This window comes from Apteryx mantelli, chromosome 4 (genome assembly GCF_036417845.1).
Source record: "Apteryx mantelli isolate bAptMan1 chromosome 4, bAptMan1.hap1, whole genome shotgun sequence".
In the NCBI taxonomy this organism is placed as follows: Eukaryota; Metazoa; Chordata; class Aves; order Apterygiformes; family Apterygidae; genus Apteryx; species Apteryx mantelli.
The window spans coordinates 48,873,352-48,891,696 of record NC_089981.1 but is presented as its reverse complement, the minus strand read 5'-3'; the positions used below and the strand labels follow the sequence as shown (position 1 = coordinate 48,891,696).

The following is an 18,345-nucleotide window of genomic DNA, read 5'->3' as shown; positions in this document are numbered from 1 at the left end:
TGTTAATTATATGCACTTTAAAATGCCTATTATGCTCATTGGTACGGCTGTTTAATATAGCTTAGTCATGGATTACATCTTTGTTTTCTTTTTTTGCTTTTTCTGGCAATGATGTTATCTTCTAAATTTTGTTGTTAGAATACTATTTAACTCTTTAAGCTGCCAGATTTTTAAAGAAATCTGCTGCAACAGATGGTGGGGGGTTTTTGTTTTTTTGTTTTATTTTTTTTGAAACCATGTTGTTAGGCCATCTGTTCCAGTTCATACAGTCGGATCTGAGAAGCCAGATTTATCAAATCTCACTCAGCGAGAGTGAGACTCGCTCGGTTGGGTTCCGTCTCGCACCCCCTTACAGACTTATCTCACGCTTTTGCAGCTCTGTGGCATAACGCAGTGATGGGTGGCATCTGGTGCAGGCCCCAGAGCTAGCGTGAGTGGTACCGAGCTGCTTGCAGGCCCGGGCTTAGGCTGCCTTGCTCCCCAGGAGCCTTTTCAAGGGCAGAGCCATCAACTCCTCAGCCCCCTATGCTCTTTCCTGCCCCCGCTCCGCAGGTGCCTGGCTCGTGGGTGTCACATGTGGAGGGAAAGGGAACTCCCGGCATCTGTGGAGGTGTTAGAGCTAGCTAGAGCCACACTAGAGTGGAAGAGAATCGAGCTCTTATTTTAATAATGTCTACAGAGCCTACTTGGGTACTTTGCCATTTCCCTAGATTTTTATAAAAGTTGGTTTCCAAAGAATTTACCACACAACTGGAGTTGCTGCTCCAGTCAAAATGTGGTTTCCCTGAACAAACCAAGTTTGGGACATGTATTGCATTTGTCAGATGAAAATCTGACAACCAACCCCCTCCCCCCGCAAAAAAAGGAAAAAGGAAAAGTGAAGTAATACAGGTTTCTCTGAATATGTTCCTCCAGTATACCCATAGTGGCTGAAAAATGAATTATATATATTTGAGATGAGAGTTCATTAGCTAAAAAGTGCAGCAACGAATATACAGAATTTCATCTTGGGAAATTTGCTGCAAATCCCTTTCTTCATAAGATTATATTGTCTATAATACTGCTTATCTTGCTTAAAAAAATGGGTGTAAGGAAAAAGTGGAGGAAAAGCAGTGTTACTTACGGCTCAGTATTGATATATATGCAGAAATTATAGAGATTTCTTTCAAAATAATTCTTTTAAAATAAACTATTTTGATGAATCCTATTCTATTTTCTTTGTTTATAGAAGTAGAGCCGTCTGTTTTAACTGTATGTGCCAGGGAGATTCCTAAGGAGGCAATAAATAGGCAACCATTCTTCAGACAAGTGAAGTGAGAATATTGAGAAACTGTAGGACCAAGTCCTACTGATTTGATGGGGCTGTGAATGGAGTAGTATCAAAAAGTCCTCCAAAGCTAACAGAAATCTTGTTTTAGATTTTCTTCTCCTAACACTTCTTTTTTTTTCTACTGATGATATTCTTTACCCTCAGGATTACTAGAAATTCATGGAAAAAACCTTTAGTGACACAAATTTTACAGTTTTACCGGATACCTGTGACCATTGGCTTTCTCCCAGTTGTAGCTTTGGTGGTGTATAAAGGGAAGGTAAATAGGATTGGGGCTTAAACCCTGCAATTTTCTCCTGTGTTGTACAGTGGAGTCATAACTGTTCCCAGGACAGTGTTACAGCTTCTCTCCAAGTTGATGAAACCAGATACCTGATTGACCTGGGCTCGCATTGCCCCGCCGCTTTCCCTGTGGTGGTCCCCGGCTTGCCTTTTCCTCTGGTTGTCTGGAGAATCTTATCTTTGACTTACCACTGCAGTAGAGGAAAGAGACTGGTTTTGATCAGCGCTCTTCTCCACGGTTTTCTCTTATGAGAGGAGGGGCTCTGAAGAAATTTCATTTAAACCAGGTTGTGATTTTTAACTACTACAGTCCTTTTATCCCAGCTTTAGTGTACCTAAGCTGAATTTGTCTTCTGTATCTAAACAGCAAAGATCAGATTCAAGAAAAAGATATTCATAAACTGGGTTAGTTGAAATATGTTATCTACAAATTTTATGTTACAGAACATGACAAAAAAATCCCACCAGTAACTACTACTGTTCTCTTTCCTCATGGCAGTTGCAGTTTATAGAAAAATAGGAATGGTGGTTAGGCATATTGTCTATAACAAACTGTCAGCTTTGTAAGAGAATAACCATTTCCTCATCCAAAATAGCTCAGATCTGTGGATCTTTAGGCATGTTGCCATGCATGTTTATTTATGGAATGGTAGTGGTCTTCGTAGGGCTATATTTTATGGGAGAAAACTTTTCTTGAATTGGAGGTAGAACTGCTATTGGTTTTACAGCTGTTGTACTGTGTTTTTTTTCTTTCTGTTTATTAAAGTTAATTGAAGATATCTAGAGCAATATAACTATCTTTTTTGTCATTTGCTAGGTTTTTAAAGGAATAAAACTACAGGATGTTGTTGTTATTGGCTAACTTGTGTCTTATTATTCTCTCAGGAAAAGATCATGTCTGTAGATTCATTGGATGTGGAAGGAATGACAGATTTAACTATGTGGTCATGCAACTGCAGGTCAGTGTATCAAACAGAGCTCAAAGTTTGCTATTGTGTTTTTTTACGGTAGACAAAACTATATGAAAATACCAGTGACGTTTTAGAGGCTGATCAATAAGAAAGACCAAAGATCATAAATGTGTAGTCGTGAGCTAATCTAAATGGAACATATCCTTGTATCCTTATCCTATGATATCCTTTCCATAATTCTCTGACAGAAAGGAGAAAGTTTGCATCCTCAGAACAGCCTGAGTGTTTAAAGTGAGAACTATGATGTATTCTGAGATAATCCACATTCCTTTAAAGACTTGACTTGAAAATAGTCTAAAATATAGCATATTTGTCTCTTCATTTTGTTGGCTTTTTTGGATGAAAGTAAAGAAAACGCCCCTTGCAAGTTAAAAACTTCATTCAGTTAACTGAAATACTTATTCCTGTAAGAAGGGAAAAGTGGGTGATTAGCATTTAAAATTATGGAATTATTGTTCTTTACCATCTTGCTGAATATGAAAAAAGATATGTGTTCTAGTATATATTCTTGGTCATCTGTTATTTTGACAGACCAACTGTTTCTGACATCATAGGGAGGCATATCCTGCATAGTATTCTTTATATCTGTTTAAGTCATCCAAGACATAATGTATAATAAAACAAATAAGGTATTTGCCCTGAAGAAGTGAATATAAAAAAGTTTTTGTGAGTATTTCTCTGTGACCTTTTTTTCAAGTGTACCATATACAAACATTACATAATTGAGAAATATACCAAAATCTTCTACTAGGCATTAGTTTGGTCCATATTACTTAGGGGCAGAAATATGCTAAGGTTCATATTTTCAAAAATAGCTTATAAATTTAATCTTGGAGATACTTAGAGACATTTCCTCTTTGCATTTAGGTGAGGTGTGTTACCCTTGACTATAAAAATAGGTAATGAGCATATTCCATGCTTAACCACTAAACACTAAAGAAGGGATACGAAGATTTTATGCTGTCTGTGACTGTTGGTCTTCTAGTATTTTTTTTTTTCTGAAAATTTTGTTTTGATCAGGGTCGGAACTTGGCAGACCTGCGTCGGAGCCAGTCTCGAGGAACGTTCACCATCAGTACCACTCTGCGGCTTGGGAGGCAGATTTTGGAATCTATTGAAAGCATTCACTCCGTGGGATTCCTACACAGAGACATAAAGCCAGTAAGTCCACCCTTTAAAACAAAATGCTTAATTAATATGCGGACATTGGATCGCAGCGTAAGTAAGAATGGGTGCTGTATTAGATGTTAAGATGAAAAAAGGAATAAGGGCAGAGAACTAAATGTTTATTCATCAGCACAGAATTTTCCTATTAATTAATGTTGGCTTGCAACAGCGATAATCTTAGTCTTCCTCACAACTGTCTCCAGTTAGGTAGTTCATCTTGCAATTTTCTCTAGTCAACGTTTCCAACCCCCATCTGTAACATCATACAATCAAGAGTATTTGTCACAAGATAAGGTATGATTAGTGTTTGGCCAATGGGAATTAATATTTTAACATAATAAATCTAAGGAAATAGATTTTATCTGCAGAACATATTTATAGGCTCTTTAATAGCAATTTTATGTAAAATCCATTTCCTTTTAATCAATATTTAATACATTTGTAGCAAAGAAGGAAAGGAAAGACAGACTGAAATAGAAAACTGTTCAGTTGCTTTATTATGCGATTCTAGTGATATTATACTTTAATTTTTAGAAGTGTTTCCAGCTTTCAGTTTTCAAACTCAAAAAGTATGTGTACTCCTTGAATAGAGAATGTTGAGGAGATGCTTATGAAAATCAGGGGGGATATGATATCTGTCTTTATCAAACTCTTTTTAGTGAAACATCTATCTGAATCTATTTTTGATATAGTATTTTAAATATTGTCTAAGACATTGTCCTGTTTGTAGAAAAAGATAGCTGCCTTAATGCCATCCAATTTTTATAAGTTAGTAGATGATATGTTAGCAGTTGAAAAATGTATTGCATTTGCCAGATAATTCAACATTCTTAATAATTTAAGATTACTGTAGGCCACATGGTGTAATTATAGCTTGTACATCTTTTTTATTCTCACAAATTTTTAATTTAATCTATTTTTTAAGGATTTATTTTAATGAGATGTATATTTTGCACCACATCTCAAGAATTAATGCTTTAAGGACGATAGTCTGCCTACTTCCCCCCATCCCCCATCTTGCTCACTTTGAATCCATTTGTTAGTTTTGTTATTAGTTTCTCTGAAATGCAGAGAAAATGGTTATTCTGGGCAAAAATAAATTCAGCAAATGACTACTAAGCTGTATCTGTATTTTAAGGCAAATATTTTAAATTATCTATTTCCTTAATGAGCTTCTAATATAATGACCTGCTTACATGTAACTTCTGAGCAGGTGTGAAAAACCTGGGAGAAGTGCCTGTATGTCAAAGGACAGAATGAAGGTACTTATGCTAAGGACCCAAGTTCTTTATATATGGAAGATAACAGAAAAGAAAAAATCGGAGTCCACCGCATTCCTACATTCTGCACAGTGACATCCTTCTTCAAATAGGTTTAAAAACTGTGTCATAACAAAAGAGAGGATGCTCCTTTTTGATTTGTGCTGTGCTCTCTTCTTCAAGCATTATTGTCTTTGTCCAGTAAATTGAGGGTTTTTTTTGTCAAAATTTCATGAGGACAATGTCGTCCTGATAGCATCGTGCTTTCTTTTGCAAAATAGAATCTTTTATTATATTTTTTCAGGTTTTCTTTGAGTTTATTCCTCCACTTCCATCAGCTATTTTTAATATTGCTCTGTATTAAAAATATCATTAGAGCTTTGAATAAAAAAAAAAAAGGTATCATGAGGAAAAAATAAGTTTTATATCCAGCAATATTTGCATCTATTAGAAAACCTCTCTGGCATATCTGAGAGAATTTCCTGCTGAATTACATTTACGTAAACGCTTTTGTAAGTTTCTGTGAATTAAAGCATTTTTATTTACATCACTTCTTCCTTGCAACTTTTTATGAATGGTGTGTTCTCCCTGATCTCTCCCCAAGATTTCATTTAATAGTGACAAGATATAGAAGCAGTGAATGTCGAGTGAAATAGGAGAGGAAGAGTTAGCTGTAGCAAAAGATTTTAATGGTGGAAGCCATTCAAGTTTTGAATGAGAAATTTGCTCCTTTCTGTCTTTGAAATTATTAAAGTACTGTAGTCAAACGCTAGGAAATTATGTACGATACTTAATAATTTTGATGGCGAGCCAGGAACAAGTATTTTGCCATTTTGAAGTATCTCAGTGTTAGGTCTTTCCATGTGGACCTTATTTACTGTAACCTTCAGAATCAGTCAAGCTCAAGCATGGACAATCTTGCATATTAAAAGAAAAAACAAACAAGCAAGGCTTCACCCTAACAAATAACAGTTACATTGTTTAAAGGAACTCCTGAATGTTCCTGTGATCTTGTTACAGTTCTTCCTATGTAGGTTTTGACTTGGTCTGTGATGGATAATAATAGCGGCTGCTGCTGTGGAGATTAAACCAACACATTCTTATGAACCAGCAATATTTTCCAACCAGTCACCAGTCTTTCTTGATGTGTAGTATTCTTCAGTGCTATTTTTCACTGTAATCCTTTGGTGTTTATTATTAATCCTTTTCTCAATTCACGTTTATCATCTAGAATAGTTATGTTCTCAAACATTTTAAATGTTCTCCAGCTTGTGCTTGTCTTTAATGGTGAGACATAGGTCTGTGAGCACTTTTAGTTTGTCTCTGGCTTCTATGCACCTTCATCATACTATCTCTGAATTGTAGCTGCTTCTATTCACACAGCTGTTCAAATTACAGTTCAGTGCAGATAAGTTTTCCTGAAATACTCGGTTTTTCTGAAATACTGGGTTAGAGGAAAATTTAAAAATTATTTTCAAGTTTCTTGTAATTTGTCCCTCAATTAAAAATATTTCAGACTATCTATCTAAATACAAATAAGAAGGTAATTTGGAAAGACTTTATTTCTCCAAAGATGTATTTTGATTACAATTTTTAAGCTCTGAATGATAACCGCAATAAACAAATCATTAATTTGCTACTTAGTTCTTCCTCTTTCCTTAACTAAGGAGGTGATTGCTGCTTTTTTTTTTTTAATAAACACAAAAGTTGTCACATCTATCATTTCTACTCAGCAAGGCAGTTATAGTCTATTCTGTAGCAGTGCAGTATGATTTAAAAGATTCTTGTATAACTGTATATTGCCTATTCATTATTTTCTGGATGCTCTGATGATGATGAGTAATGATTCATATAAAATATAAATTTTTTGACTGTTTAATGTAGCAAAACATGCTTTTTCTTTGGTATCTTTTACAGAAGTGGCAGATTATCAAGTTATGAGTATGTGCTATTACCTTGTGATATTACTGAGTATATTGTGAAAACTCAAATAACTTACTTGTAAGAGTGTAAACTACCTACTCTCATGGTTTCATAGATCCTGTCTAAGTTTTATAGGACTTGCAACTTTCTAAGATGTGTAGTTCAGATTCCATTTCACAGAGCTTTTTTTTAGCTATATCTTTTCTATATCACATAATCAATTTTAAGTGATTTTGGTGGGGGAGAGACTTGAACCAATTCAACTGAAATGTTTCAACATCGCAGTTGTGACTAGCGGTTTTGAAGAAGTTTTTGTTAAAGGAGCTAACTTAGGTAATACTCAAGAATGTTATATGATATTAGTGCATTGGTTCATATGAACCTGTTAACCCCTAGTAGTTTTTTGAAAGGTCCAAATTGAAAAATGTAATTGGGTGACATGATTGAAAAATTCTTGCTAAAAGGAGTATATTCTAAGTGGCAAAGTAAGCTGACAATCTATTTGGACCAAAAAGGCTGCTGTTCAGGCATACTAAGTGGAGTGTCTGATTTTGTTGACTATGTTTTCTTCAAATGTAATGGGAATTTAATAGAACTGAAAATATGGAAGGAAGGATAGAAAAGTAGAACATTGATTTTCTATGATTATGTCTCTGTATTCATATATACATATATATATGCGTATGTATTTGTTTTTCTTCCTAGTCCAACTTTGCCATGGGACGTTTTCCTAGCACCTGCAGGAAGTGTTATATGCTGGATTTTGGCTTGGCTCGGCAATTTACCAACTCATGTGGGGATGTCAGACCAGTAAGATATTTTTCACAATTGTCAATTTGATTAATTGAATATGGTAATATACTATCTTTTTTATTATTTTTATTTTTTTCTGAAGAAGTGTTTGAGTACAATTGAACTGGTAACTGTTCTAAACTTGACAAACTTCACCCCAGGTTGGAAATGCCATGTAATTTATTGATTATATCCAAAGATTGACTGTCAGGAATGAACATTGTTTCTGATTTTGGTTTGAGGCACAGGTCTTGTCTGTGATTTTTTTGGATAATCAGTCTTTCCATTTGGAAATTTGAGTGAAAAATTGGATTCATTTCACTGAATATCATAATACTATTCCAGAGCTGAACTTCAGTTGGTATTATATATTGCAGGAAAAAAAAAAACTTTGCAGGAGAAAAAAAAAATCAAACAGTAAACTGAATATATAATCTTCTGAAACCAAAAGCCTGAAAAGTTAAAATAGTGACAGGACACTAATTACAATGTATAACAGGACATAGTTAAGTATAGTTGCTGTATTCCCATGTGACATAGTCTGAGGATAATTATAGATAAAAGGGTATCAATGAGGACATTATGTTTTTAAGTACAGTAGAGCCTCCCTAATTCACTGATGGGGAGACCTTTCATTAATGTCAATGTTTGCAAATAAGCAAGTCAATGACACAAAACATGGTGATGTTTTAAAAAATACATTTGCTCTATTAGACTAGTTTAGTTTATATTTTTATGATAATACTCAATAGTGTACTAGTCAATACTGTGTAGCATATTTACTATTGTGATGTGAGTGGTAGAAACCATCTCTGCAGCATTTTCAATTTGATTTTGCCTAAGAAGTTGGGAAAGGGGCAAACTTGTGTGTGCAAATTATGAGGTGTGTGAATTAGTAAAGTAAATTAGCGAGGTTCTGCTGTACTCTATTCCTTCAGCCATAATGCTGGACATTGCAATGAAAGCAAAGAGCAGGGGAGACCAACAGGGTGGCTGCTGCTGTTGGAAAGGTGAGCTAAATATTTTAAGTAGTTTAATTTTTTTTATTATTATTATTTCTCAATGTTCTTGTCTTCTGTATGTTTGGCTGCTTATGATGTTTTTCTGTCTGACTGGTAATTTTGAAAGGAAGACAATTCCCAAGATTCTATCATTTCAACGTACATATACACCAATGGAAGTATTTTCAGAAAACATAACAGAAATATTGAATTTTCTGTTATTATCACCTACTTTTTATTTTGTAACAACTCAGTTCTTGCCTTTTGTTTTTCATTGCAGTGCCCTACAGTGTAACTGAAGCAATTCTTCAATTTAGTCTGCTTAGACTTTTCTGACAGTATAATCCATAATAACAGAGTGGCAGTGAGAAAAAAATTAGTAGTTTTGCTTGTACTTAATAGTCAGTTATGGCTCTTGTCTAAATAGTAAGCAAGGCAAACGATATGGTTGCTAATAAAATTTATTAATATGTTCATTAAACGTGCTATGTGCTTCTCCTTAAAGATATTCATCTTCTAATCTTCGTTAGATTTCCTCAGCAGATACTACAAATAACTTGGAAAAGTGTAAAGGCATATTCTTCAAAAAACATAGTACTCTATTGTTAAGAACCTGCTTCTCAGTTAAGGTTGCTGCTATATTTTTATAATAAGCCTAATTTTGAATATACCTAACTTCCTCTGAAAGAATCTGGTTGCATTGGAATTTTACATATCATCCCCGAATCCTTGAATTTCCATGACAGATGTTGTAAAAGAATCAGAAGAGAAGTTTTGGAAATTACAGTATCAGATTTTAGTCCTCTGGAGGCTTTGTGTTTGCCCCAACATTAAGGAATTCCTGGTGGCCAAAAGTTTGTTTATTCAGCTCAAAAACAGTTGCTGCACAGTAAGACAAAAGAGACTTTTGTGGACACAGTTTAAAGCAGGAAAGACTATGACAAGGCGGTATTTCTCCCCAGATATCTTTGGAGACAAAATTCTAATTGGCTTCAAGGCTGATAGAAAAGAAAGGTGTCATGCAGTTCTTAAACGGCATGTGGCTTATGCCCGTAAGGTAGTTGAGAGTAAAAGGGAGTTACAAGAATAAGCGATAATCAGTTTTATATTGCAAATCTTCATGTTAGGCGGGAGTTCACTTGATAGAAGCTCAAACAGTAAGAAGTTTAACAGAGATCCTTATGGTGAGGAAGTCTGCTTTATTTTGTGAAATCAGGTCAAGAAGCAAAGAGGAAACAAGAAATTTATGAAACGGTTAAGCCACCCAACATTAGACTGGTAGGTAATTGCCGGATGTTGTACCAACACAGAGATATACCTCAGACTTGCATTTGACTTTTAATGCGATAAGGCGCTTTTGTTTCAGCTCTGTTATAGCAAAAGGAATTGTGAAATGTGGGAATTCATGGTTCTATTCCAATATGTGAATGAAGTATGTGCTGGTGGTTACTGATCTTTTCAACCATCCATTCGGACCCTTCTGCATTTCTGTCGTAAGCCAGTGCTTGTTCTTGGAATCTTTTTTTGTCTCTCCTCTCTGGTTTCCTTTCTTCATCCAGCTCCTCATATTGCTCGGTTTCCAGTTAAACTAATTTCTCTTTTCCTTGCATTTGGGTGCCCACAGGAGTAACACAATGCAACTAAATGAAATTCTCTTTGCTCTCAGTTTCTTTTCCTGGCACCACAATGAAATCTAAGTGTTGTGAAGGAGCAAGAGAAAAATAGGATTTCAACCTGTTGCAGCTCTAGATTGGATTATGCCTCATGACCGAGAGAACATTTGAAGAATTTAGATGCCTGATTCAAACAAGTCTGTATTGAGTTTGTGTGAAGTTTATTTCTTCAAAAGCTGAAGCATAAACAGTTTTGGATAGCTGGTAGAATATTCCTTTTTGCCATCATGATATGGTCTCAAATCCCTCCTTGACTGTCCTCATTCCAAAGCATACGGAGGATACAGGCTTCCTACAAATTGTTGTAAGGATTAATAAACAGACAACAAACATTTGTTTCAACTGCGTTTGAGAACTGGTTGAAGTGATTTGCTGAATTAAAAGTAAGCAGCCAAAGAAAGAGGAATCTAACATGAAGAATTTGAGCTTAAATTTTTAATATGCAGAAAGTTGGAAACAGCTGAACACGGGATCTTATTTGAAAAGTAGTGGCCAATGTTTAAGTATAGGTTAGGCCATCTGTAATGTTTTGGCAATGAAGTACAAAGACAGACAGCAATAATAATGAGTCTGGAGAAATTCTGATGAACTTACAGAAACAGTCCAACAGAAAATGCTCATGCTTTAAAGTAGAAATGAAGATTCATTCAGGTTAAAGAACTTGAGCATTTTTGCCAGTGTCTCAGTAATTACTTTTGTTTCGTATTGTTATTACAGTAGTTACCAAACATACCAGGTTTCATGGCAGAAAATACACTGATGACACAGTTGCTTCCCCAGTGTAGGTTTGGTTCTCCCTCCTCTTTCCTACTGTTTCTACATGTGTACAGACACATTCTGAACATCAGTTTCTTCATGTGCATTTATCTGCCTACTATTTACTCCAAATCATGTGCTATGGAACCAAGTCTCCCACTCATCATATTAATATAATTACAAGGTTTTAACGAGTAATCATAGACTCTCTTTGGGCAAATTTTACAATAGCATTGGATTGATTTGTGTTTACTGCAGTCTGTTTTCTCTTCCTGCTGCCATACTCTTCTATCTTCCTGAAATGGCTGCAGAATTAAGTCAAAAACAGCTCTATCTTCTATGATAAATTAAATTATTCTCTAGAGTAAGTAGATGTAATTACAGCAAAAATTGCTCCCAGGATTTCTGTGCGCTGTAGAAAAATAAAGCCTTTGTTTAAGTACTGCTCATTTCAGTTCGACTTGAGCATAATTTAGCTTTTTCTCCTTGATTTCTTGGCACTAGTTTCTTGAATGCTCATTTGATTGTTGTTTATTGTTAGAGAGTTTTTAAAATGAGACATTGTGCTACACTGACTAGTGTGAGCACATATCTTAAATTTTGATTTACAGTGAAATAAAATAAGTTTATTTCAGTGGTTTCTTCTTTTGCCATTTATCATAAGTAGTGTTTATTCCAAAGTTCACAACAAGTAAAGCTACTCTGGTTTAGTCTGTCTTGAAATTAGTAGTGGATCATATACTAGTAAACTGATATGATTATATTTGTTAAAAATATGTATTAATTAAATCAAGTTATCTAGGAATCATAGTATAATCAAGCTTGCAAGAAAATTGCATAAGTAGGAATTGAAAGAAAATCCATATAGTTTGTTCTTACTGAGAGATGTTAGCATCCAGAATTTTAAGATGTCTGCAGTTCTGCCATTAGAACAATATCTTTTTTTTTCTTTTTTGTGCTCTTGTCCATTTGTTGCTAACTTATAGCTTTTCCCATGCGCATGTGGTAACAACGTACCATCTATTATAATTTTCGTTTCCTGTACTGCGTTTTCTTCCCAGCATTGCTACATGGCAAATACAAGTATTCAGAGTGGTATTGCAGAAACAGTTTATGTAATTTGTTTTGATCATGTCACCTTTCCAAAATGCATCAAACAAGCTATGTACTTTCATTTTAAAGGCTTTTCGGGGTCTTTGACCACCCAGCCTGTCACCTCTTGCTCACAGTAGAAATGAGTAACAGTGAAGATGATGATTCACAGTAAAGATGGTGACTCCTGTTTCCATTAGCTGCTTCTAGAATTTGAAGAAAGGGATTTCATGCTTTACTTCAAACTGTTCCTTATGTTGGAAAAGGGGTATCTGTATCCATGCAAAAAGTCATTACTTTTTTTTAAATCTCTCCTGTTTGGAAAGAAATCTAGAAAAGTGTGCTTATTTTCTTTAAGAGTTGAAAATTCTTTGTTTGACCCTTAAACCTAGAAATAAAATCTATTGTGACCATAATTATTATTTAATGTTTAAATGGAAGGAATGCTTAACAGCAAAAGGCAGTATATAATGCCAGCCTGGACAGCACTATAGAAACATGGAGATAATGATGCATCAGGAAGAGATTATATTCTAATAGAAGAAATGGTACATGAATGATAGGAAATCTTATTTATGCACATGCTGTATACATATTGCTAGCTTCTTATTCTGAATTATTAATAAAAAGAAAAAGTAGTTTCAATACCCCATTTTCAGTTTGGCTGCGCCGCTGGTGTTGGCAACAGGGTTTTGGTTTCTGCAACCATGGGACCCTGTTTGAAGATCAACAACTGCTGGGGAGAGATGGGATCCACCTCACAAAGTGGGGCACGTGGGTCTTTGCCAACAGGTTGGCCAACCTGGTAAGGAGGGCTTTAAACTAGGAAAGACGGGGGAAGGGGAGAGTTATAGTGACAGGGTAGCTGGCAAAAGACAGCTCAAGTCAGGACGCCTCCAGCAGGTGAATGCAGCCAGGGAAGTGCGTGTGGGATGTGGCTACGGAGGACCCTCTTGTACCCCTCCTGGGAAACCTGCATGCTCAATCACCTCTCTGAAATGCCTGTACACCAATGCACGCAGCATGGGGAACAAACAGGAAGAACTAGAGATATGTGTGCGGTCACAGGGCCATGGTCTCATTGCCATTACAGAGACATGGTGGGATAGCTCGCATGACTGGAGTGCTGTCATGGATGGCTACGTGCTTTTTAGGAAAGACAGGCCAGGAAAGCGAGGTGGTGGAGTTGCTCTTTATGCGAGAGAGCAACTGGAATGTATTGAGCTGTGCCTAGGGGTGGATGAAGAGCGAGTCGAGAGCTTATGGGTAAGGATTAAAGGGCAGGCTAGCATGGGTGACACTGTTGTGGGTGTTTACTACAGGCCACCTGATCAGGAAGAGAAAGTCGATGAGGCCTTCTACAGACAGCTGGAAGCAGCCTCACGATCACAGGCCCTGGTTCTCATGGGGGACTTCAACCACCTTGATATCTGCTGGAAAGACAACACAGCTAGGCACAAACAGTCCCGGAGGTTCCTGCAGAGCATTGGTGACAACTTCTTGACACAGGAGGTGGAGGAGCCAACAAGGAGAGGTGTGCTGCTGGACCTTGTACTAACAAACAAAGAAGGACTGGTGGAAGATGTGAAGGTCGGGGGCTGCCTTGGCTGCAGTGACCATGAGATGGTGGAGTTCAGGATCCTGCGAGGAGGAGGCAGGGCACTGAGTAGGATCGCAACCCTGGAGTTTAGGAGAGCAAACTTTGGCCTCTGCAGGGACCTACTTGGAGGAATCCCATGGGTTAGGGCCCTAGAAGGAAGGGGCATTCAAGAGAGCTGGTTAATATTCAAACATCACTTCCTCCAGGCTCAAGAGCGGTGCACCCCTATGAGTATGAAGTCAAGCAAAGGAGGCAGGAGACCTGCATGGATGAGCAAGGAGCTCCTGGCAAAACTCAACCAGAAGAAGGAAGTCTACAGAAAGTGGAAAGGGGGACAGGCCACTTGGGAGGAATACAGGAACGTTGTTAGAGTATGCAGGGATGCGACGAGGAAGGCTAAGGCCCGTTTGGCATTAAATCTGGCTAGAGATGTCAAGGACAACAAGAAGGGCTTCTTCAAATACATCGGTAGCAAGAGGAAGACTAGGGAAAATGTGGGCCCTTTGCTGAATGGGGTGGGTGCCCTGGTGACGAAGGATGCAGAGAAGGCAGAGTTACTGAATGCCTTCTCTGCTTCAGTCTTTACTGGTCATGCCAGCCCTCAGGAACCCCAGACCCTGGAGGCAAGAGAGAAAGTCTGGAGAAAGGAAGACTTGCCCTTGCTTGAGGAGGATCGGGTTAGAGATCATTTAAGCAAACTTGACACCCACAAATCCATGGGACCTGATGGGATGCACCCACGAGTGCTGAGGGAGCTGGCGGACATTATTGCTAAGCCACTCTCCATCATCTTTGAAAGGACGTGGAGAACAGGAGAGGTGCCTGAAGACTGGAAGAAAGCCAATGTCACCCCAGTCTTCAAAAAGGGCAAGAAGGAGGACCCAGGGAACTACAGGCCAGTCAGCCTCACCTGCATCCCTGGAAAGGTGATGGAGCAGCTCATCCTGGAGGCCATCTCCAAGCATGTGGAGGAAAAGAAGGTGATCAGGAGTAGCCAGCATGGCTTCACCAAGGGGAAATCATGCCTAACCAATCTGATAGCCTTCTATGATGGAATGACTGGCTGGGTAGATGAGGGGAGAGCAGTGGATGTTGTCTCCCTTGACTTCAGCAAGGCTTTTGACACTGTCTCCCATGACATCCTCATAGACAAGCTCAGGAAGTGTGGGCTAGATGAGTGGACAGTGAGGTGGATTGAGAACTGGCTGAACGGCAGAGCTCAGAGAGTTGTGATCAGCGGCGCAGAGTCTAGTTGGAGGCCTGTAGCTAGCGGTGTCCCCCTGGGGTCCAGTCCTGGGTCCAGTCTTGTTCAACTTCTTCATCAACGACCTGAATGAAGGGACAGAGTGCACCCTCAGCAAGTTTGCCAACGATACAAAACTGGGAGGAGTGGCGGATACACCAGAGGGCTGTGCTGCCATTCAGAGAGACCTGGACAGGCTGGAGAGGTGGGCGGAGAGGAACCTCGTGAAGTTCAACAGAGGCAAGCGCAGGGTCCTGCACCTGGGGAGGAATAACCCCAGGCACCAGTACAGGCTGGGGGCTGACCTGCTGGAAAGCAGCTCTGCGGAGAAGGACCTGGGAGTGCTGGTGGACACCAAGTTAAGCATGAGACAGCAACGTGCCCTTGTGGCCAAGAAGGCCAATGGTATCCTGGGGTGCATCAGGAAGAGTGTTGCCAGCAGGTCGAGGGAGGTGATTCTCCCCCTCTCCTCAGCCCTGGTGAGGCCCCATCTGGAGTACTGCGTCCAGTTCTGGGCTCCCCAGTACAAGAGGGATGTGGCACTACTGGAGCAAGTCCAGCGAAGGGCTACAAAGATGATTAGGGGACTGGAACATCTCTCTTATGAGGAAAGGCTGAGAGAGCTTGGCCTGTTTAGCTTGGAGAAGAGAAGGCTGAGAGGAGATCTTATCAATGTGTACAGGGATCTGAAGGGAGGGTGTCGAGAGGATGGGACCAGACTCTTTTCAGTGGTGCCCAGCGACAGGACGCGAGGCAGCGGGCAAAAACTGAAACACAGACAGTTCCATCTGAACATGAGGAAAAACTTTTTCACTGTGAGGGTGACAGAGCACTGGAACAGGTTGCCCCGAGAGGTTGTGGAGTCTCCTTCTCTGGAGATATTCAAAACCCGCCTGGACGCGATCCTGTGCAGTGTGCTCTAGGTGACCCTGCTTGAGCAGGGGGGTTGGACTAGATGATCTCCAGAGGTCTCTTCCAACCTCAACCATTCTGTGATTCTGTGATTATTAGTTGTCCTATTTCTCATAGACAGGTTTGGAGGGAGGATTTTATATTTTCATTTTGTTATTTGTTCATGAGAGGTTCTAGTGTCTCTTAGTCTTCTTTCCTGAAAGAATGATCATTGCTATATGAAATTTCAAAGAAAAGAGCTTAAAATGAGGAAGCCTTTCACAGATTAGCCCAAAAAATTCTACTAAGGGTTCAAGCCTTGCTGCTTTCAAAAAGGGTCACCAGAGTTTCACTTGCATTGTTGTCAAATCCTAAGACACCTCAATGTCATTTTTAGAGATGTCCTTTATCTTCACACTACCTGTCCTAATTTCAGACTCTGTGCTGGTTTAGCTCCATTAAAATCATTCTAGCAAGGACTCCTTTCCAGCTGTAGATGTTCCCATGATTACGTCATTATGACGAACAGGAATTTCTATGAATAAATGGTACTAACCAAATTTCATCTCCCCTGAGATGGAAATGGGAGAGGAAGATTATTCTTCTGTCAGGTCTTTACTAGGTTCCACAGCATAGATGCTGGAACAAATCAGGCGGCCTTTTCAGAGTCTGTAATAACATATGAGAATGCAGGAGTCAGCTGGACTGCCTTAAGGGTGAAAAACGTTTGCCTGGTTTTGCTTCTGAACATAGGAGTGCAGTCATGGCAATCACCTTTTTCAGCTTCTCCAGGATTCTTCTTACGTGCATGAATTTAAACTCTTCATCCTGATACAACTTTCTGACACTTTTCTTTTTATTAATTGCTTCACACACACCTTTTTAAGGTGGTAATGTTTTATTGTGTTTGTTAATTAAATCTATATTATGCTGAGTGGAGCTAAATTCCTAACTCTCCTGTCTGTACCTTGGCACCTCTTTGGCATCTTTGGTATGTCTTACAAAGTAAACATCTTTGACATAAATGAATACCTTACTTTATGAATCCTAAATCTGCCCTTTCTGTAACTTAAAAAAACAAATCAAAACAAACAAAACAACCCTAGAAATGTGTTTGTCTTGCAACAAATGGGCATAAGTAGAGCTCTGCGTATGATATTCAGATTTACAAGGGAATGTCTGGGAATTTAGCTTTCTGTTATCATCCATTCTTGATGGAGCAGATAGGCAAAGTATTTTTATCATTGAATAGCCAGAAATATCATTTGTCAGCCTGTATTCCAGTTGTATATTGAGTATTTTTGAATTATAAGTCATTCAGCCAAATTTTTTTCTTCCATGTTTCCAAAGGGGCCTTAATGCTGAGAACATGAAGACATGCCCTAGTGTAGAATTTGGCCTATATAATACAGATGTCTATCAAAATTGTTTTTAAAAATGTTGTAGTTGCAAGCCTGTAAAGACCTTTTTATTTAGCAGAAGAGTTAGTTAGGAAAGAAAATGAGGAAACAGAGTAATAATCCAGACATGAATCCCAAATTCACTATGAATATGTGGCCTAAATGTTGTTGTTTGTAGAAGACAGTTGAAATTATCTGCTTCTGTATCATCCAAGAAAATATTAGCCCACTGAGGTATGAAATACTCTCCAAATGGTACATCAGAATGCTACATTTTAAATTTCAGCAAACGTGGATTCATCAAAAACAAATTCCCCTGGACCTCTGAGAAAACTTTTCTAGTCATCAGTAAAACTGCTTCTGATGTTTTCTGATGTCATCGTGGTGCATATGGAAGTAGAAATCTGAAATGACACCTTAGTTAATGAGTATAAAATCTATTTTTTGTAGATATTGCGTATGCTTTTTCACCCTTTGGTACAATGTAATTATCCAGTACTACACCCTAAAATATTATTAAATTATTATAAATGCAGAAATGTTTCTATTGATGTGTATTCAGATAATTTTTTTAATCTGACTTTTGACCTTCTTTTGTGTTTAGGACACACATTTATTAGTTTTCCTTTTAAGTCTTGTATCCATTGTTGTAAATAGGCTTACAGCATTTAATAAATCTAAGCACATGCATATACAAGTTGAAGAGAGATTTATTTGTATTCACACCAGTATGTGTTGTTGCTGAGCAATCATAAAATGGTAATAGGATATGAAAAGTGAATATTGTTTGTTGACTTATTTCTTGACTTAGAGCATATTTATTATCCTTGACATCTAAATACTGTTTTGAAATAAGCAGGTTTAATATAAAAGAACTCTCAGAAAGTAACCTTTAAAGAATAGGAAAAGAAAGCTCAAGAGAGCACTTTGTTCAACATTTGTAGTGTTTAATGTATTTTACATTA

General features: G+C 38.0%; 1 protein-coding gene across 2 annotated transcripts in view; it reads left to right on the top strand.

Annotated features, from left to right (window-relative positions):
• Positions 1–18,345, top strand: part of TTBK2 (tau tubulin kinase 2) — an 89,071-nt gene that overhangs the window by 9,245 nt on the left and 61,481 nt on the right. For both annotated transcript variants that reach the window (XM_013959460.2, XM_067296501.1), the window contains exons 3-5: positions 2,498–2,571; positions 3,604–3,744; positions 7,638–7,742. In XM_013959460.2, coding sequence (XP_013814914.2) covers positions 2,498–2,571; positions 3,604–3,744; positions 7,638–7,742 — 320 coding nt within the window. The remainder of the gene's footprint in view (positions 1–2,497; positions 2,572–3,603; positions 3,745–7,637; positions 7,743–18,345) is intronic.